At 35.3% G+C, this 23,159-nt stretch overlaps 1 protein-coding gene across 11 annotated transcripts in view; it reads left to right on the top strand.

Moving 5' to 3' along the window:
* LOC105498394 (coiled-coil domain containing 178) overlaps positions 1 to 23,159 on the top strand; it is a 506,590-nt gene that overhangs the window by 8,747 nt on the left and 474,684 nt on the right. For 4 of the 11 annotated variants that reach the window (XM_071085477.1, XM_071085480.1, XM_071085485.1 and 1 more), the window contains exon 3: positions 20,277 to 20,355. In XM_071085477.1, coding sequence (XP_070941578.1) covers positions 20,299 to 20,355 — 57 coding nt within the window. In that variant the 5' untranslated portion in view covers positions 20,277 to 20,298. Of the gene's footprint in view, positions 1 to 6,244; positions 6,774 to 20,276; positions 20,357 to 23,159 lie in introns of those variants that run through there. The other 7 variants (XM_071085481.1, XM_011770472.3, XM_011770477.3 and 4 more) reach the window with 4 other exon arrangements.

Genomic DNA, 23,159 nt, shown 5'->3' on the forward strand with positions numbered 1-23,159 from the left:
TATGTGCATCAAGGAGTATTCAATTTGTGTGTGTGTGTGTGTGTGTGTGTGTGTGTGTGTGTTTATAGAGAGGGCATGGGAGATTTATATTAAAACTTGGGTTGGAGAAATCTATTACTACCATCTTTAAGCAAAACTTACAGTTTGCTTAGAAAAACTCTGCTAAAAAAGTTTAGGCTCTACTAATATACTTTTGCTGGTATAGAAAGCATGAATCATAGCCCAGAAACTGAGTGTGTAAAGAACACCACACTTAAGATTTTTCTCTAAGTCAACTAAATTCCAATTCTATGGTGCCTTTCTACTAGTTTAGCAGCAAATTTACCCTCAGTCAATCTTGATATCACTTGTATCCCCCTTCCCATACCCAACCAAACCCTCCTGCCACGTGTCATCTCTTCCACTGAGAGTACCAGCCTTTTCATGGATCTTATAGATCACTGCTGACTTCATGTGGCCCCCAGGCCCATAAGAAGCTGAGTGCAGTTGGCAGCTCTCATGCCTGTGATGCAGCCTGCAGTGCACCCAGCAGTCATCTCTCCAAAATCTGGTCACCTCCTTTGCTGCTACCACAGCCTTGTTGGGCTCACAGACCTCTTCCATCACCACTGGGGAATACTTCTACACACCTCACTGATCCTACGTTCCTCTCCAGGATATCCCATGAGTTAAGATCAAAGAGATTTCAGACTGCTTCTGCTTTTCTCCAGGCCAAAAACCTTTAGACAAAAAACTACAAAGTCTTGTTATGATATAAAAATGGGAGTAGATGAGCTGGGTTGGGGAGCTGAATAGAGAGAACAGATGCAATTAATAATTCAATATCTTCAGCTGATAAAATAATGTTTTAACAAATATGGTGCTATTTGGGGTAAAGGAGGGTGTAGTTTGATTACCTGGGAACCTACCGTCCTTTATTATCGAGTGGCTCCTAGTAGGAGTATTTATATCACTGGCAGTAACAAGATTAGTTTAAAGTTGTATATGAAAATTTGTGTTATAGTAGCTATGTATTTATTTTCATATCTACCAGAAAAGATATCATCCTAATGTGAATTGGTGTAAATTGACTTAAATAACACCACAAACAGTAAGTGAAAATAACGAAAAATATGATGGTGGCATCCAAATAACCAGATGTGAATAGCCAGTATGACCTGTGAAAAATCATGTTATTGAATTTTTAAAAAATTGTTATGTTTATAATTGAGAATGCCTATAATTCAGATGTTCTAAGGAAGATGTGAAGACTCTTAGTATGCAGGAAGTTTTCTTGACTTTCAACACAGAAAATGTCCCAAATAATATAAATGGTTAGTTTTCCATGCTCTACTACTCCATTGTTAAAAGTAAAATCATTTGTATTTCACTTATGTAGACGTCATTCTTTTGGTTTTGAGGACAGTGAATCATCACTTGAGCCATTTCCATTATTATTGCTCATGTTCATTTTTAAGCAATTGTGATTTTAAGCTACTGATTAACATTTTGATTAGTTAACAAACTTAATAGTGCAGCCCTCTATTATAACAGGTTAGACTATGTTTTGCAAAAGTCCAGCATCACCGTGGTTTAACAAAACAAAGATCTCTTCTTTGATGATGTTAGTGATGTGGATGAGGCAGCTTTCCTTGATAGGGTCCTCTTCAAGGAGTGGTCTAGGGATCCGGCTTCTTTCACTGCAGCTCTACCATCTGTAACACATGGCTTCTAAGGTTCCATGGAAAGGAAGAGGGCTGGAGAGGCAAATGGAATGATTTTAAGGTCAAGATCTACTCTACATTTCATTGGCCAGAATCCAGTTATGGTCCTGAAACTGTCTTCAAGAGAGGTCAGCAAATGTAGTTTTCCTATTTCTGAGAAAGAGGAAATTGTGCAATGAACCCATATTATTACTTCTACCACAATCCCAAAATATAATCCAGAGTAGTTAAGATATAAAAGACTATTTCATCAAAAGTGTTTCATTGTGCATTTCGTATTGTATTTACTGCTAATGAACAGTTACACATTGACCAAAAATAATGTTTAATAATAAAGCTCCAAATAGTTTTATTATATTTAGGTTTAGAAGCTATCAGAGGCTTACTCTTATGTTACTGAAGTAAAGCTGTTATGGCAATTTTTTGATTTTAGAACAACAAGAGGCTATTTTTTTGTAGATAATTCTTTGTAGGTACAGATGTATCTGAAGTGATTAATATAAATACAGTTTCTGAACCAATATCGCCTAGCTTTGCGTTTATCATGTCACATAATTATCTAAATACATACTAAACTTGTGTTGAAAACAAATTTTCCATTTTAGATGGAAGAGAAAATAATTTTACAACATGAAAGTATTGATCATTTTACACAAAATGGCTGGAACATAGCATATATAATCTACCTTTAACAGTAATGCTATCTCAAGTTTAAGCTTACTTTTGTTAAGAAATAGCTTCTTTCTTTGTTTCCTTGGGTTGCAAATACTCTATATTCTCTAGTTGCAATGACCATTGAAGATAAGTGATTTACAACATGGTTACCTGAATTTACAAAAATTGCTAGACAAAAGTGATTTTTCTTTACATTTGTTATTTCATTAAGGAAGTTTCCCTGAATTAAAAGAGGTTCTTTTTATTTCATGCTTTCTTTTCTCAAAGAGGAATGTGTAATATTTATATCATATATTATTTTTTCTCCCTTATAGGATTTAATATACACATTCACAACATAAATGTTATTACTTTTTATGCCACTCTTTTGCAGTTTGCATGTCTCTACTACATTTTGCTATGTGATAATTTGATTCTTCTATTACTTTATTATAACTTCTGCAAAAATGGTTTCATCTTGTTATTGTTTACTGAAGACTGACTTTTGTCCCTATGTCAACTTTCTCTCTCTCTCCTTCCCTCACCCCTCTTGCCCCGCCCCCCCGCTGCCCACCCTGCTCCTTCTCCCCTTCTTTCACTCTCTCCCTCTCTTTCTCTCTCAGTTTTTGTAGGCGTTGCCAGTTCCAAGTCGTTAGTTCATCTTTTCTGTTTGGGTATTTCATTTTTAATTACTGATTTTTCTAACTACTTATATATTAATCCAGAAAGTCTTTGTTATCCATGTTTGCAGTATCTTTTCCTGACTTGAGTGATAATGCTGAGAAGCTTTATATTTTTATGAAGTCATAGCTCTAAAACATTTTGTAGTTTTGGCGTTATGCTCAAGAATCTGATCTTTTATAAAAACATTTTTCTCTTGTTCATTTTGTTTTATCCTTTTAAACTTTTAATCTATTTGACTTTGAGCCTAATTCTATGGTCTCAAGCACAGACTTCGTAACTCTTTCTCCTGATTCCGTTCAACCAGGCTTACAATTTAAAGCTTGATTGAAAAATACTGCACACGTTCTTCTCATTTAAAAGCATTACTGCACCCAATTGCACATTAAAGGGCCCTGAGAACTCTTTTTTTTTCACCCTAGGAACACGTTATATTACCCTCACTCCATCCACCCCCTAATTCTTTTTGTTTTTTCTTTTTCTTTTCTTTTTTTTTTTTTTTTTTTTTTGAGGCGGAGTCTCGCTCTGTTGCCAGGCTGGAGTGCAAGTTGGCGATCTCAGTTCACTGCAACCTCCACCTCCCAGGTTCAAGCGATTCTCCTGCTTCAGCCTCCTGAGTAGCTGGGATTACAGGCATGTGCCACCACGCCTGGCTAATTTTGGTATTTTTAGTAGAGATGGGGTTTCACCATGTTGGCCAGCATGGTCTCGATCTCTTGACTTTGTAATCTGCCTGCCTCAGCCTCCCAGGATGCTGGGATTACGTGGTGACACACTCCTTGGCTAAATCCGACTCTGCACTGCCCAGGGATAGCACCTGGTAAATGGTTTAACCTCTCAGTGCGTTAGGGTCTTCTCTACAAAATAGGGCCAGTAGGCTGCTGAGGAGTAAATGAATACCTGGTATGTTTTAAGTGTAAGCTATCATTTTTGTTTTTCTTGGGTTAAGACTTTTCTAGATATTTTATGTTAGTAATTTCTCCAAATAAATAAAAACTTCTGGAGGAGTTGTCTCATTATTTTCTTATATACCTCCATATGTCTATCAAACATGTGCAGAAGTGTTCAATAAATAGTTATTGACATTCTTAAAAAATAGAATTGAAAGAAATTTCTTCAGGAACAAAAGCTATGTCATAATAAAACAGGCATAGTACTTTCTAATTCACAAAATAGTTTTTTCATAAGAATTTTGAAGCTTCAAATTTATCAAAATTTGTTATTTTACATTTGAGACAAAAAGTACTTATTCAATATAAATGATGTAAGTACTTTATATTTTGTCAGAAAATGTAAATGCTTGTAGGATATTCACTGCAAAATTGTTTGATGTAACTCAAAGGTGAAATAATAACACATGATACATGATATTGACCTAGGAAATAATTTAACATCGTGAAAGCTGATTTGAATTGCCTGTCACTCTTTAAGTCTCAAGTAATTACCAGAAGGTGAAAAGCTCATCTCTTTACTCAGACAAATTCTGAATACTGTATGAGATATCTTTGTGGATATATGGGTAGAAACTGACTCTGTGAGTTCTAATTTGATTTATGTGAGAAAAATGATATTTAATCTTTCCAAAGATGTGCTTGGCTTTAGCAACACCATGAGATGTAATATTTAAAGCATCTTAACTCTAATCTATTGGATGTAATACAAACAATATAAAGTCAATAGAACTTTATCAAAGAAAGAGAGGAGAGATTAGGAATCATAGTTATAGAGTTTAAAGATTTATAAAATAAAGTATTGTAACTGTGTATAGGAAAGATGTGGAACAATTATCTTTTCATGATTTGTTACTATTTTGTAATATCTTCGCAATGTTACAAAAAATCTAGTCTATTATTGTATAATAAAAAAGATGGTAAAGAAGATATTTTTGTAAAAGCAATTCTTGAGGCATGATTTATTCTTGTCTCCTATTAAGTTACTATATATTTTCTAAAATAAGATTTTTACATTTTGGAACTTAAAATAACAGTCAATATTTGACAAGTACATTTTTGGTATTTCTGTCTGCTTTTATTGTTTTTGCTTTATTTGCAAATCGTTTGTCTTCATTGTTCCTTGAAATAACTTCCAAAATAATTGTTAAGAATGAATCATAGTGATTGCATCTTGAAAACTCGAATATTTTCCCTAGAATCTGTAATTAGAATATTGACCTATAGTTTATTATAAAAAGTGAATCTTTTCTATGTTTAAGGCAGGATTATGCTCCTTCACATTAGGAACAAATATTAAGTCTGGAAACTCTTTAAAATACATGTAAATGTTAATTATTTTACTTTATTTTATTAACAATAACTCAAACTTGGATTTTCAAGATCACATTTCTCAGAAATTTTCCCATTGTTGACAATCCTCATTTTATTATAATACAATTAAATAATTTTATATTCTGTTGGGCTTTCATTATAAAAAATAAAACAGACAAAGCCCTTGCCATTTCAGATCTCTTAATTCAGTGGGAAAAGTAACACACACATACACAATTATTCGAGACTATAAGTGCAATATGATACTGAATTGATAAGAAAGTACAAGGAAAGAAGAAAACAAATATGTTTTATAGTGAGAAGTAAAAGGAAACTTTATATTAGTTAGAGACCTAAGGAAAGGAAGAGTAAAGAGGCTTTGCAAAGGAATGGCTTCATGGAAGCAGATGGCTTGTCTTGATGACTGGTGTGGTTAGAATATAGAATGTAAAATAGAGAGGCAAGAGATGGCAGGAATGTATGATTTAATATTTTTATTGTCTCATGGACATGCAACTTCTATGCCCTGTGAAAAAATTCCTTGCTATTACCAAAAAAGGTGTGTCTGGTCAAATTGATGCATTCCTTGAGGGTGCAAATTGCCTTATTCATCTATTCATCTTTGTTTCCTAAATAAGTCACAGTGACATAAACATAAAACTACAAGCTGATGTTACTAAAGGAAACAATGGGTGGCTGAAATGAAATAAATCAAGCATTATAGAATATTAAAGTGGATCTTAGAGAATAATTCAGTTAAGTCTCTTAGACATTTCTTTAATCTTTTCAATATCATACTTAATAAATGATTTTGTAGCTTCTCCTTTATGACTTCTAGTGATAGAATCTTTGTTACCTCATAATATAGCTTTGTTTTCTGTTGAAAAACTCTGCTTATCAGGAACATCCCATCTCCAGGTGTTTACAGAGATGCGGAAAAAAAGAAAAAAAAATGTATCAGGAACATCTCTACATGATATCCAAAATATTTTTCAGCTGGGTGTAGAACCACCACCTGTTAGTATTACTGCTATTTTTGGAAGAGAGCCTCTAGAAATGTCGACTTAGACTTGCTTCTCTCTCCTCTCCTCGGCCCCATCAGCCCCAGTATCATCATGAGGGCAGCCATGTTAGGAGACAGCATCCTCACCCTGGCCATGAATGTAGCCAGGGCCAGAGAACAGACTCAAGCAGTACAGTACAAGTATCCTGACTTCCCAGCAATGATTGAGTGGATCAGATACGACACCTGATCTAAGTAAGGCTAATTAAAATCCTCTGGAGATAATTGGAATCAAGTGTAAGAAAGAGTCAGCTTTCTCTCTGGTGACTGAAGCTTTGTATTATAAAACTCAGGAGGTTTCAGCAGCTAAGATTTCTGAAACACGGAGAAGTCAAACCGCAGAAAGAAAATTGAAATGACTATAAAAAGGGAAATCTGAGGCCACGGCAGGGAGAATGCTGACAGCATGTAAGTCCCTGTAATTCTGCTTTTCTTATGGATGGACTGCTGAAATTTCCCAGTATCTTTTCCATAAATACTGTGTTTCAGGTTACAGGTTTTTTTTTAAAAATTATTTTTGTTTTTAAATTAATTGAGGACAGCCAATATAATTGGCAACCTGATTTAGACATTTTAAACTGTTAGTCTCAGTAGTGGTTGGTCATTCTTCTGTTTCTGTTAATATTGAAATTCCTGTTTTCAGACCTTGGTTGAGATTCTGTCTCTGTTTCCTGTTTGCTGCCTTGCTCGGTTGTTTGTGTATTCTGTGGTCTTATGTGTTATGTTTAACCTTGCATAGGGGTTTAGAAGCTGTATGGATAAAATATTGGACACTTTAATTTTTTACTTTCAGTTCCAGAATACATGTACAGAACGTACAGATTTGTTACATACGTATACATGGTGGTTTGCTGCCCCTATCAACCAGTCGTCTAGGTTTTAAGCCCTGTTGACACAATTTTTATTTAAACTATGTGTTAGGTCCACGACTACGCCAAATGTCATGCCTGGGGTCAGGTTCGAGCCCATGCTGAGGGTTAAGGGGAGTGAGTGGATGGGCAGATAGCTGAAAGAACACTTGAGGGGCTGTAGGCAGGTGAAATGCAGTTTAATTCAGCAGCTCTCTCATCAGTAGCTCTCTTGCACTAGCTCTCTCATTAGCAGCTTTCTCACACTGTCTTTATCTGAGTTGTCTGCTCCAGCTCTGTGGCTCCTGCCACCCCCATGCCTGCACGTTAGCCTCTGCCTTGCCTTTAGGGTCAGCAGCTTAACTCTTTCTCTCTCTGGGCCGTGCCATGGCTCCCTTGTGTCTGTATGCAAGACAGACAGTTGTGGTTCTGTCTCTCTCTCTTTCTGTGGGTGCCAGCGCCACCTCAAGTCCTATGCACAGCGTCAGAAGAGTAGTTACACCTTCTACAGACAATAGTGACTTAGAACCAAGTATGAACTTACACAAATAGTTTATATAACAAGTGGAGGTGTGCGCCTGTACACCAATCCCACTGAGTCACGCAGGCCTGGATGTCTGCCTTGGCCTATTCCTTGACTAAAGCACATCCACGTACCTTACACATTGACATTAAGTGAGTTCAAAATTTCAATTATAGGTGTAAAGCTGGAAAAAAGCAAATAATTATTTTTCAAATATTCTATAGATTAGGAAGTATTTTCTATTGTTAAACCATTTTTATCTTCTTTACAAAAGACATGTAGACTTCTAACTAATACTGGGCATATTTGGATAAAGTGAATCAGCTAAGCTATAGATAAATCCAGTAAAAGTAAACAAGTGAATATGATTTTTTTGATTACTGGAAGAATACCAATATATTTGCACTGTTTCCTGGAAAAAATAAAGGAGGGAATAATGGCTACTGAAATTATTTAAGATGAACTAAACTTTCTCAATATTTTCAGGAGAATATGAAAGAACAGGAAAGTAGTGTATTATTAATTGCATAGCTATATCAAAGCTATTAAAATAACGTAGATAAAAAGAAACAATATGACAAAGATAAAATCTATAAATACAGATAAGTATTAGGTTTTATAAGAGTAGGTGGCACTTACATCATTGACTTTAAGGCTTTAATTTTTATGGGTGTTTGGAATGAGTTTTCTAAGTTGTCTAGTTGCTAACTTTAGTTATTATTTGTGGATTTGCGCAATGGATGATCCAAACTAATGCTTTATTTTCCATTAAAAAATCAACATTTTGTCAAAGAAAAAACATGGAATAAAGTGGGAGATCTTCATAATGCAAAGAATTAACAAAATACTTTATCTAGAACTCTTGAAGGTAAAACACACATACACACCCCAACATGTGTTTCCCCACATGCTTACCCTAGAGATATTCTAGTGCTATACACAAAGAAAAGTGTACAAGAATCCTTAAAACAAAATTGGTTACAATAGGGAAAATATTTAAAAACAATGGAAATGTTCATCAATAGGATAATAGATAGACTAATACAATAAAATTCTATACAGCAGTGAAATAATACTATATAGCTGTGTGTGGCAATATGAATACACCTAAAAACGTGCACTGAATAGGAAAATATTATGTAGAATTTTTTTTACAGTATACTATTATTCAGATAGTATTAAAGCTAACTCAGCACTACACAGTATTTTGTTTGGAGGACATATATGTGGTAAAAATATACTGAAATCATTGGATTATGATTTTGATGGCTGTAATTTCTGATGAGGCAAGAAAGGAAATGTGACCACTGAGGACTAAATAGGAATTTAAATTGTATTATTAACTATTTTTTTAGGCTGGGTTATAGGGTACAACATTATTTTTATACTGTTTTACAATTTTTCACTATAAATAAAACAAGACAATTACCAATAAAATTGTGAGAGAAAATGGGTAAAGTGAGGTTTTCTGACCAGAATGATAGATCAGAATTTTTGCTTTAGCTATGAAGAAACAAACAAAATTAGAGGAATATAGTGACTTCCTGCGATGCTAGCATAAGAATGGTGAAACAAAAGGATGTATATATGTCATATACTCTTGAAATGTGGAAACAAGTAAATATTTGAGTAAAAACTGGATAACAGAACCAATGCTAGAAAGCTTTACTAGAAAGAGGGAAAAGTGAAGTTCCAGGCAAATCTGTAGGATTATAAACAGATTGCAGGTATTTCATTCATTCATGTGTTTTTTCATTATGCTTCCTTTCATTTTCAACCAGACTTTATGGATGTGCCAGGCATTGTATACATTTGTGCTGTTCAATATGGTAGCCAATAGCCACATGTAGCTATTTAAAGTAATTAAAATAAAATACAATTAAAAGTCAGTTCTTTGGTTGCTTTAGCCAAGCGTATTGATATTCAAGGGATCAGAAGTGATATCAGGTGATACTGTGGCTAGTGCTTACCATTTTGAACAGTACAGATTTAGAACATTTTCATCATGAAAGTTCTATTGGATGGTGCTGCTGAAGATGCTAAGATTAGAGAAGTGAATAACATAGATTGTATATTCTAATGAAAAAAAAGAGAGAGTAAAGGAAAAGATCGTAAAAGTGTAATGTAATGTTACTGTGTCATTAGAAGAAAATGGAATAATTGGCCAGAGAGGAAAGGAAAATGGGTAAAGACAATCAGACTGTAAATACTAATGAAATGGTTTCCTTAGATCATAACAATGGGAAAAAAAGCATTTCTATTTATTGTAATGGGGTAGAAAAGAAAAGAATGTGTGGCTTCATGCATACCAAGAGAAACAATTATTCTAAGAAAAGGGCACAAAAGAGATTTCTAGTAAGATAAGAATTTTAAAATGGTAATTGAAGTAGTAATTCAAGAGGATGTATGAGCTCCCTAGCACAAACAGAAGAATAAGAAACCAGTAGAGGAAGACCCCTGCATTGCCAAAGCAGAGGCATGTAAGGAAGGGCACAGATGTCTTTGCTTTGTGGGTTTTGGGATATGAATTCAAATCTAAGTCTGATTCTTTCTGTTTCTTCTCTGAAATAGGAGGTGATATATTTCAAAAGAGAGAAGTTGGCAATAGAGAGTTTAAGAAGATATGTTTTGAAACAATTGATGTGTAAACTTTTTAGACAAAATAGTACCTTTCCTTTTCTACCAGTCCATTTTTTATGACTCTATTCATTCTCATAACCCTGTTTCTAGAACCACCAAATTATCTATTCATTGTTTTCTGACTGAGTGTAACCCATTCCAGCATTGATTACCTAACCCAGCTCAGCCATTACATCTGGAATTCTCTCATCTGCTCTTCCAGTGACCTTATGTTCTGCCAAATGATACAGCTCTTATCCTGTTTTTCATGAATCTTTCTCTGGTTGTGGTATATTCATAAATGTTTAACAACTAGCTCTCAAGACAAAAACAAAAACAAATCTTGATTTGTAGCATTTGCTGATTTCCATGTTATAAATCTATTCACCGTGGTTCATTTTGAGCTACCACCATAACCACAACTGACGCAAAATTCATAAAACTTTAACAATCAGCTTCCTGGCAAGAACTGCAAAAGAGCTAAGATTTTACCCTGGCAAGTTAACAAGCCAGGCTACTGCCACATTGATGAAAACAGCCTGAGGGTTGCAGGAAGGAAAGCTGGGGCCAGGAGGGTGGAATGCTTTGCAGCAGTATCAGCTGAAATGCAATAGATCTTTTTGTTGTTGTTGTTGTTGTTAGTTTTTACTTTTGTACTAGAACTGGTTATAGAATTAATAATTACCTATCATTTTTTTATCTCGGTCACTCTAAGCACATTCTGCTATAGGACCTTTGCATATTTGTCAGCAATGCCTGGAAACTCTTCCCTAAAATCCTTTGGCACATTCCTTCAGTTAATTATAGGTAGATGTCACTTCATCAAAGAGAATTTCTCAGAAGAACCTGTCTAAAATAGACTCCCTCCCACCTCCACACCATCTCCTCTAATTGCTTCTCTGGTTGTATTCCACATGTTATGATTATATTCATGATCATTGTCCAAAATATTTTCTAAGCTCCATTGTGATATATTCTTTTATATAGGTTATTTATAGTATATTTTTAAATTTCCACATGTGTGAGGATTTTCTAGCTATCTTTTTGCTTTTCCTTTATGCCTTTATTTTAAGCTTTTTATAATTTTTTTTTACCTTTTTAACTATTATTTTAATTTCAGTGGTACATATGCAGGTTTGTCATATAAATAAATTGTGTGTTACGGGGATTTGGTGTTCGGATTATTTCATCAAGGTAATAAGGATATTAGCAGTACTCGATAGGTATTAAAAGTAATGGCAGGCCGGGCACAGTGGCTCATGCCTATAATCCCAGCACCTTGGGAGGCCAATGCAAATGGATCACCTGAGGTCAGGAGTTCAAGACCAGCCTGGCCAACATGGCAAAATCACGTCTTTATTAAAAATACAGAAAATTAGCTGTGTCTGTGGGTGCATGCCTGTCATCCCAGTTACTCAGGAAACTGAGGCATGAGAATCGCTTCAACCTGGGAGGCAGAGGTTGTAGTGAGCCAAGATCATGCCACTGCACTCCAACTTGGAGACAGACTTGGTGTAAAAATAATAATAACAATAATGGCAAATCCACAATTATTTTTGCACCAACCTAATAATTTTTTGATCCTCACCTTCCTCCCTCACAACACCCTCAAGTAGGCTCCAGTGTCTATTCTTCCCTTCTTTGTGTCCATGTGTACTCAATGTAAGTGAGACCATGTGATACTTGCTTTTCTGTTCCTGTGTTATTTCACTTAAGGTAACAGTCTCCAGCTCCATCCATGTGACTGCAAAGGACATAATTGCAATTCTTTTTATGGCTGTGTACCATTCCATGGTGTAAACATTCCATGTTTTCTTTATCCAGTCTACTATTGATGGGCATTCAGGTTGACTCCATGTTTTTGCTATTGTGAATAGTGCTACAATGAACATATGTATACATGTATCTTTATGGTAGAATACTTTATATTCCTTTGGGTATATATGCAATCATGAGATTGGTGGATTGTGAGAGGTGGAGGTTGCAGTGAGCTGAGATCACACCACTGCACTCCACCCTGGGCCTGGGTGACACAGTGAGACTCTATCTCAAAAAAAAAAGAAAAAAAAAAGAAAAGAAAAGAAAGAAAGAGATTGCTGGGTTGAATGGTAATTCTGTTTTGAGTTCTTTGAGAAATCATCAAACTGCTTTCCACAGTGACTGAACTAATGCATAAGTGTTTCTTTCTCTTCACAACCTCACCAGCATCTGTTATTTTTTGACTTTTTAATAGCCATTCTGTCTGGTGTGAGATGGTATCACATTGTGGTTTTGATTAGGATTTCTCTAATGATTAATGATGTTGAGCATTTTTTGATATGCCTGTTGGCCACGTGTATTTCTTTTCTTTTCTTTTTTTTTTTTTTTTTTGACAAGTCTACGTGTCATTTGCCCACTTTTTAATGGAATTATTTGGTTTGTACTTGTTAGTTTGCTCAAGTTCCTTACATATTCTGGAAATTAGACTTTTGTCAGATGCACAGTTAGAAAATATTTTCTCCCATTCTGGGGGTTGTCTGTTTACTCTGTTGATAGTTTATTTTGCTATGTTGAATCTCTTTAGTTCAATTAGCTCCCATTTGTCAATTTTTGTTGCAATTGCTTTTGGCATCTTCATCATGAAATCTTTGCCAGGGCCTATGTCCAGAATGGTATTTCGTAGGTTATCTTCCAGGGTTTTTATAGCTTTCAGTTTTATATTTAAGTCTTAATTCATCTTTAGTTGATTTTTGAATATAGTGGTGTAGGGACGGGGCCCAGTTTCCATCTTTTGCATATGGCTAGCCAGTTATCCCAGTACTATTTATTGAAGAGGGAGTCCTTTCCCTGTTGCTTGTTTTTGTCAACTTTGTCAAAGACCAGATGGTTGAAGGTATACAGCTTTATTTCTGGGCTCTTTATTCTGTTTCATTGGTCTATGTCTCTGTTTTTGTACCAGTACCATGCTGTTTTGGTTACTGTAGCCTTGTAGTATAGTTTGAAGTGGGGATTTAAAAATTTTTTTGGTTCCATATGAATTTTTTAGAATAGTTTTTTCTAATTCTGTGAAGAATGTCATTGGTAGTTTTGTAGGAATAGCAATGAATCTGTAAATTGCTTTGGGAAGTGTGGCCATTTTAACAATATTGATTCTTCAAATCCAAGACTATGGAATAATTTTCCATTTATGTCATCTGTGATTTCTTTCAGCAGTGTTTTTTAATTCTCATTGTAGAGATCTTTCACCTTCTGGTTAGCTGTATTCCTAGGTAATGTTTTGTGTGTGGTTATTGTGAATGGGATCGTGTTCTTGACTTGGCATTCAGCTGGGATTTTGTATCCCAAAATGTGCTGAAATTCTTTATCAGATCTAGGAGGCTTTTGGGCAGAGACTTAGCGGTTTTTTTTTTGTTGTTGTTTTTGGTTTTTTTTTTTTAGATATAGAAACATATTGTCTGCAAACAAGGATACTTTAACCCTGTCTCTATTTGGATGCCTTTTATTTATTCCTTCTGCATGATTGCTGTGGCTAGGACTGCCAGGACTACGTTGAATAGAAGTGGTGACAGTGGGCATCCTTGTCTTGTTCTGGTTCTCAAGGGAAGTGATTCCAGCTTTTGCCCATTCAGTATGATGATGTCTGTGGGTTTGTCTTATTAGATGGCTCTTATTATTTTGAGATATGTTCCTTTGATGCCAGGTTTGTTGCAAGTTTTTAACATGAATGGATGTTAAATCTTATCAAAAGACTTTTCTGCATCTATTGAGATGATCATGTAGTTTTTATTTCTGTTTATGTACTAAATGACATTATTGACTTGTGTATGTTGAACCAGCCTTGCATCCCACTTAAAAAGCCTACTTGATTGTGGATTAGCTTTTTGATGTGCTATTGAATTTGGTTTGCTAGTATTTTGTTGAGAATTTTTGCATCTATGTTCATCAAGGAGAGTGGCCTGAAATTTTTCTTTTTTATTGTGTCTCTGCCAGATTTTGGTATCAGAATGATGCTGGCCTAATAGAATGAGTCTAGGGAGGAATTCCTCCTCCTTGATTTTTTGGAATAATTTCAGTGGGAATGGTAACAGCTCTTCTTTATATGTCTGGTAGAATTTGGCAATGAATCTCTCTGGTCCTGGGCTTTTTCTGGTTGGTGGGATTTTTATTACTGATTAAATTTTGGAACTCATTATGGGTCTATTCAGAGTTTCAATCTCTTCCTGGTTCAGTCTTGAGAAGCTTTTTATTTTGAAATAATTATAGTTTTATAGGAAATTGCTTAGAAATACACAGGAAAGTCCTGTGCTCCCTTCAACCATCAGCTCCCAATGTGATGCTAACATCATATATAACTACAGTGCAATAGTAATACCGAAAAATTTATATGATACAGGTCATGGAACTTATTCAGATTTCAGCGGTAATACTTGCAGTTATTTGTGTGTGTGTGTGTGTGTGTGTGTGTGTGTGTGTACAGCTCTGTGAACTTTTATTATATGTGTAGCTTTTTATACCATCACCACCATCATGAGACTTACACAGCATTCCTTGATATTACTCCTCCCCTATCTCTAGGCCTAGGCAACTGCTAATCTGTTCTCCCACTCTGCAGTTATGTTATGTCATGAATATAAATGGAATCATGAAATTTGTATCCTTTTGAGATTGCAGGTTTTTTCACTCAGCATAATTAGTGTGGAGTTCATCAAAATCGTTGCATGTATCAATAGTTTTCCTTTTCTTCTGGATTGTATCCCATGGTATGGATGCATCACAATTTGTTTAGCCATTCACCCACTGAGAGACATCTAGGTAGTGTGCAGGTTTTGGCTATTGTGGACAAAACTGCTAAGAATATTCATGTACAATCTGAATGAAAAGTTTTATCTGGGATATATGTTTAAGAGTGCAATTGCTGAGTCTTATTGTTAAGTTCATCTTTAGATAGGAAAGGAACTGCCAAAGTATTTTCCAGAGTGGTTACGTCATTTTGCATTCTAACCAGCAGTGCATAAGTGACCCAGTTTCTCTAATACTTGCCAGAATTTCATGTTGCAACTATATTTTTTAAATTTTAGTCATTTTCATAGGTAGATATCTCATTATGGTTTTAATTTGCACTTTGCACTTTTACTGCTGGGCAAGGGTGGGAGTTCCAGCTCCTTCTGGCTGGAAGGGGTAGGAGGAATGCCTTGTTACTTCTCTCTATGTGGCTTCCACTGACACCATGAGAGTGGTGTAGCCTTTTTACTGCTGGGTTGTGGTGCAAGTAATGTCTCACACTATCCTGTGAGGAAGAATAAAGGTACTTCTTTACTTCTGGGTGTGGGTGGAAGTCCAGGCTCCCCACATAGTTTTCAAATGGCCTTGAAGTGGTGGGAGAGTTGAGGAGTAGGGTGTGGTGCTTGAGTCCAATCACTAAGGATGAAAGTCTTTAATCCCTACTGTTTCCTCTGATACCACCCCAGTAGGAAATTTGGGGTCCTCATTATAGCCTATCCAGGGTAGATATAGTCCAGGCTTCTGATTCAGTCTTTGTGGGGGCAGTTTTTTCCCTTGCCTTTTTTTTTTTTTTTTTAAATTTTGTTTTGTTTTGTTTGAGACGAAGTCTTGACTGTTGCCCAGGCTGGAGTGCAGAGGCGCGATCTCGGCTCACTCCAAGCTCCGCCTCCCAGGTTCACGCCATTCTCCTGCCTCAGCCTCCTGAGTAGCTGGGACTACAGGCGCCCACCACCACGCCCGGCTTTTTTCGTATTTTCAGTAGAGATGCGGTTTCACCGTATTAGTCAGGATGGTCTTGTGATCCACCCGCCTCGGTCTCCCAAAGTGCTGGGATTACAGGCGTGAGCCACCGCGCCCGACCAGGTCAGTTTTTTTCTGATGTGTAGTAGAGATGTTACTGTCTTAATGTATTCTCTCTTACTAAGCCGCCCTTTTACTGGTCTCTTGGCTAAAGAAAGCAGGCTTTCGTTGGAACTTTATTTTGTCTATACCCACTGGCATTTCTGGGTTGCTGGTCTCTTCTACTTCACGTTTGGAATATACAAAGCATAGAGAAAATCTCCGAAATTTACTACCTCCTTATTTCTCTGGCAACAGGTCTCCTAGCCAGTCTGCCTTCTTCTCTACACCTTTCAGTCTTCTTATGTTGACTTTATATATAATGCACCCAGAGTTTTTTCTTGTACTTACAGGAGGTAATAAGTAAAAGTGTATCTATTCCATCTTCCCAAAAGTAGAGGCCAGGAGTGTTGAACTTATGCTTGCTTGTGAATTTTTTTTTAAATACTTTAAATTCTAGGGTACATGTGCACAGCGTGCAGGTTTGTTACATATGTATACATGTGCCATGTTGGTGTGCTGCACCCATTAATTCGTCATTTACTTTAGGTATATCTCCTAATGCTATCTCCCACTCCACCCACCCCAGGACAGGCCCCGTTGTGTGATGTTCCCCATCCTGTGTCCAAGTGTTCTCATTTTTCAGTTCCCACCTATGAGTGAGAACATGTGGTGTTTGGATTTTTGTGGTTGTGATAGTTTGCTGAGAATGATGGTTTCCAGCTTGATCCACATCCCTGCAAAGGACATGTACTCATCCTTTTTTATGGCTGCATAGTATTCCATGGTGTATATGTGCCACATTTTCTTAATCCAGTCTATCATTGATGGACGGTTGGTTCCAAGTCTTTGCTATTGGGAATAGCACCACAATAAACATAATGTGTGCATGTGTCTGTACAGCAGCATGATTTATAATCCTTTGGGTATATACCCTGTAATGAGATGACTGGGTCAAATGGTATTTCTAGTTCTAGATCCTTGAGGAATTGCTACACTGTCTTCCACAATGGTTGAACTAGTTTACCATCCCATCAACAGTGTAAAAGTGTTCCTATTTCTCCACATCCTCTCCAGCACCTGTTGTTTCCTGACTTTTTAATGATTGCCATTCTAACTGATGTGAGATGGTATCTCATTGTGGTTTTGATCTCATTTGCATTTCTCTGATGGCCAGCGATGATGAGCATTTTTTCATGTGTCTGTTGGCTGCATAAATGTCTTCTTTTGAGAAGTGTCTGTTCATATCCTTTGACCACTTTTTGATGGGTTGTTTGGTTTTTTCTTGTAAATTTGTTTGAGTGCTTTGTAGATTCTGGATATTAGCCCTTTATCAGATGAGTAGATTGCAAAAATTTTCTCCCATTCTGTAGGTTTCCTGTTCACTCTGATGGTAGTTTCTTTTGCTGTGCAGAAGCTCTTTAGTTTAATTAGATCTCATTTGCCAACTTTGGCTTTTGTTGCTATTGCCTTTGGTGTTTTAGACATGAAGTCCTTGCCCATGCCTATGTCCTGAATGGTATTGCCTAGGTTTTCTTTTAGGGTTTTTATGGTTTTAGGTCTAACATTTAAGTCTTTGATCCATCTTGAATTAATTTTTATATAAGGCGTAAGGAAGGGATGCAGTTTCAGCTTTCTACATATGGCTGGCCAGTTTTCTCAGCACCATTTATTAAATAGGGAATCCTCTCCCCATTTCTTGTTTTTGTCAGGTTTGTCAAAGATCAGATGGTTGTAGATGTGTCGATGTGAGGGCTCTGTTCTGTTCTTATGTAACTGCATGCTTTATTCAAGGTAGTTTTTTTTTCTAAATTTGCTTTACTGATTCCTTCTTCAGCCTAGTCACGGCTACATTAAAATTAAACCAGGGAGTTTAGAATTGCAGTTATGGCAGTTGTCAGTTCACAGATTTCTAACTGGCTGCTTTTCAAATTTACAATATTAATTTTTATTATTTTTAGTTCTGACATTTTAAAATTTGATGTTATAAACGTGATTGATCTATAAAGATGTTAAACAAAGTTGTCTAGTGATATATTATCTGGTAATTTTGCTATTTAGAGTAACTTTGGATTAGTTTATGTTTTCTTTTGTTTCTGTTGATTTTGGTTATGTAGTCATTTTGTGTGTTGAGTGACCTTTGAGTGAACACACAAAATGGGCAAGAATGGCCTTACTGAAGTTTGAAATTACCCAGGTAATTTGAGGCTGGGCTTCAGTCTATGGGCAGTCATCTAATAGACTTTATTTCTGTTTCATTCTGTTTCTTAAAATACAGACTTTTGGGGTCTCAGTCCTAGGAATGGGTTAATTTCTCAGGGCACCTACACTTGGCAGAGTCTGGATTCCATCTTATGTTTCCAAAGTTTTGTGTGGCCCTCACAAGTACTGCCCAATGTCTCAGTTGCTTCTCCTGGGTCAGATGTTGCCCCAAGGGAAAAAGTGGCCTAAAATGTTAGTCTCACTTCTCTGGATTTTTGACTTCTATTAGATCTGGAACTATGTATTCCTTATTACTTTGCTAATTCTTAGATGCTTTTTTGAAGATTCAAAAATTATATTTTAACCAGATTTTTTTAATAATAGTAGAAGCACTTTTTTTTCAATATACCCAGTTCTATCTTACTGGAGGAATTAATTTTCTTATTAATATTATTTAATTTTTCTGGTAATTTTGTGTAGTAGAGGAAATAAAATTATATGTTTCAACTATAATCTTCATTGAATTAAAAAAGTTAATGTCCATAAAACACTGTTATGTTCTTTCAGCATTCAGTTATGCTCTTTTCTATAGCTTACTTTTCTTTAAAAGTTGGTCTTCATGAGGTAGAGTGGTTTATTTGGAAGAGCACTAGGCTTGGATTTAGGGTTTTCTTTCATAGCACTTTTGTCTAAGAAGTCTTTTTTCATTGTATTACTAATTTCAGTCAAGATTTTCTGACTTGTGAAACAAACAAACAAAAAATAAATTAGATGATTTCCAGTCTCTAAACTCTATAATGATTTAGATCTGCAAATTAAATGAGACAATTGTTATTTCTCATGTTATTTCTGTGTTTATAGAATTATTTTCTTTCTGTTCAGCACTTTAAGTTTCTAATTAATACCAATTTGCAGGAATTATAGGGAACAGAGAAACTTGTTAAATACAGCACAGGGAGGTTGCCAGCGATGTAGAAAAATCTATAGGACAAAATATTTGATATTTACATAGGTAAAGTACAGTGAGAAAAAAATGGAACAGAGAACACATAGACTAAAAGATAATTAAGAGACATTTCACTTAAATGCTATGTACGGACCTTGTTTGTATTATTACTTTAAACCATTCTTAAAAACAGAAAATATGAGACAAAAATGTGAACACAAAAGATGTTTAGTGATATTAAAATATCATTAATTGTGTTAATTACATTATTGGTATTATAGCTATGTTTAAAAAAATTTTGAAGTATTTACAGATACAATAATATGATACTTGTGATTTGCTTAACCATTATCAGAAGTAGGGGAGACAGGGCAGTTGGTGGGTGTATAGAATTCAGAATTGACCACAAATTGATAATTGTTGAAATTGGTTGATGGACATATAGAAATCCATTGCACTTTTTGCTCTACTCTTAAAATATTTGGAAAAGGAACTGAAGGAAGGTAAAGAAGAGATGGTAGTAAAGTTAAACTTTTATTATATGAAATGAAAACATCGTAGGTTCTAGAATCTCCCCAGGGCTTTGAACCTATAGCTGCAATTTCCAATGCTAAATAATCTCATGGTCAGCCTAGGTATTGGTTTAAGTCACCAGCAAAGTAGAAGATCAAAGATCCCTCTTTAATGAAGATTTTTATATTTGATATTTCTGAATGAGATCATAATAGTCCTAATAAGAAAAAGAGTACATTGTTGGACTTCCTTACATTTTACATATAATTTAGTACTGATACATAATATATATAAGAATATATATATGTAAGAATGTATATTATATATCTCATATCTTTTATAGTAGAAATTTTTCCTGACAGTTCTTGAATTGCAAATTTTTAGTAAAAATACAAACTAATTTAGATTCATGATATTTAAATATTTTTCTTTCTAATTAGGTTTTAAAATATTCTGATAACTATGCCTGAAAACAAGACAGTTTCCTCTTCTTCCACTAGAGATGATCAAACCAATACAGGTAAGTTTGTCATAAATTGATTTTCTTTGAAAATAGTTCATAGATAAATGGAATTCAAATCACTTACAGAGGAGGGCAACTGCAAAGATAGTAATCTTTTCCAGGATAATGGTCAAAAAACCAAAACTTACTGGGACCAGTAAAGTGAGCTAAGAGAAAAGAGTGAGTCAGTGTAACAAAAACACGTTATCTGAATTATAACCAGTTTCTTTTATAATTATGGATGAACTATGTTATGGATAATAAAATAGGTAAGCAGTACAACAACGGTGTGCTGGAATCAGCTCTTGTATATATCTCTTCTCAATTCCACTCCACTGGTAACTTCAAATTGGCCCTGGTGGTAGTATTTATTCCCAACTAACAGCTGGATACTAAACTTTTACCAGCATACCACTGAAGCTAAACATGGAAAATTAGAAATGAAAATACTAATATAATTCTATTTTTTAAATTATATGATTTTATTGCATTAATTTGCTCTATTTTCTGTTGCATCCTGAGCTCTGACATCTTTTATTCTGTATCATGTTAGCAATGTCATATCTTTGCATGATATAAAAAGAGGTCAGCAAATTATAGCCCATTGCCGAAGTCTGGCCAGCAGCCTTTTATTTACAGACCCCAAATTAAGAATGGTTTTTATATTTGTAAGGAGTTGTGAAAAGAAAAAAGAAGACAATAAGGCCTATGCAACAGAGACTGCATTTGGCCTACAAAATCCAAAATTTTTACTATCTGATGCTTTCCAGAAAACATTTGCCAACCTTGGTGTAGAACTTAACATTGAATACTTTGAGAACAATAGGTAGTCTTTGTATCAGTTATCTACTGCTGCACTGATGCTGTGTAACAACCAACCAAAAAAATGCAGGTGCATACAGCATCATAAACATTCATTTTATGCTCACTTGTGCATGAGTCTGCTGGATGGTTCTGCTGATATCAGGTGGGCTCAGTACAGCTCACTCGTGAATCTGCAGTAAGCCACAGGTTAATTCAGTACCATTATTGATCTTACTTATTTTGGCTGACCTTGTTTACAGGTCTAGGGTCTTTGCTGGGAAAATTAGGCTGATTCAGCTCTGCACTCGCTTGTCTCTCATATTCCAGCATACTATTAAGGGGCTTGATCTCTGGGTTTTGGCAGTTTCAAGAGGAGGGACAGAAGCACAGAAGGCCTCTTCAGGCCAACGCGCAAAACTGGTGCACTATCACTTCTGTCACATTTTATTGATCAAAGCAAGTCACAGAACTGGCACAGATCTATGGGTAGGAGATTAGACTCCACCTCTTGATGGAAGATGATGCAGTGACATTGCAAAGGAAAATGAATACTGGGAGGAGAAAATTATTGGGGTTATTATTGCAATCAACTTACTACAATTTTTTTCAGGGTTATAATTGAAAACAGTCATTTAGTAATTCCAAACGTGGATAAGGTCATGACACAATGGATTTTATTTAAAATTATTAGCCTTGGGTTAGAATCTTATTTCATCACCACATATTTTCTAAATATTTGAAATACCTTGGTTTGTAGCTCTTTATTTCTTCTATCAATATTAATTGAAAAAAATAATGTTATTTCATTTTCATTTATAGAGTTTGTTTTGTAAAGCTTAAGCAAAAGCTTGTTTTTATTTCTGGAAATTGATCCCAATCTCAGATTAGTAACATGGAACAAGTTATTTATTTAAAATAAGTTCCCCAAAAACACAATTTGGAATGAACAGAGTAATCAAATCATACAGGTGTGTAACTCATATTTAAATAGTTGAAAGAACTACTGAAAGTTTTGGGGTTGATTATAATGTGAATTAAAAAGACTAATAGTTTGTTCCAAGACTTCAGAGAGCTGAGCTGATGATTTTCCTTTGAATGACTTGACAAAGCCTATTTTAAATTGGAAAAGAAAATGATTCAGTCTATACTCTTTTGCAAGCAAAAGCTACAAAGTTAATCATATTAAGCATGACTTAAGCCTCCCACAGTCGTTTGATGCAATAGATATATATAGCAGATAAAACTATATATCACATGATTTAATGGAATGTAAGTCTTCTGTGATACAGTCTTCTGTAAAGGCATAAGAAATGGAAATATGTCTGTTTGGCTAACACTTTGGAAAATAATATAGTTAATACATTGTCTTTTAAAATGTGCCTGGTTAGCAAGTTTAGGATTTTTGTATTTAAGTGACATTAAAAACCGTATTTGGAATGCTAACATCAATAGGGATTATCAGTTAAAATTTACTTTCATCACTTTGGCTTCACACCATCATCAAACTTCCTATTCTGTATGTAAGACAACCAACCGTTATAAACAACATTCAGCTAATCCAGCAAAGCATTGAAATGTCTGTGTTTCAGCCACAGGAATTTATCAATCCTGTGTATTTGTTGCCAGTGTTTATTACTATGTCTTCGAATATTTTAAACTTTTAAGTCTAAAGTCCATCTTTGCTGGATAATGTATTCAACCTATTTATGTACTAACTTTTGAAAAAGTTTGTCATTAATTCTATCATAAGAACACAGTGGGAGGTCATATTTACTACTGTGAAACTACATTCAACATAATAACACTTTAAAAAATATCCAAAATAAATCATTTTTTGATGTTCTTTTGTTCATGATGTAACTACTACAGTCATATGGAAACTCTCACTATTCTAAAAATAATGGGGCCAGGCGTGGTGGCTCACGCCTGTAATCCCAACACTTTGGGAGGGTGAGGCGGGTGGATCACTTGAGACCAGGAGTTGGAGACCAGCCTGGGAAACAGAATGAAACCATGT

This window comes from Macaca nemestrina, chromosome 19, assembly GCF_043159975.1.
Source record: "Macaca nemestrina isolate mMacNem1 chromosome 19, mMacNem.hap1, whole genome shotgun sequence".
Classification (NCBI taxonomy): Eukaryota; Metazoa; Chordata; class Mammalia; order Primates; family Cercopithecidae; genus Macaca; species Macaca nemestrina.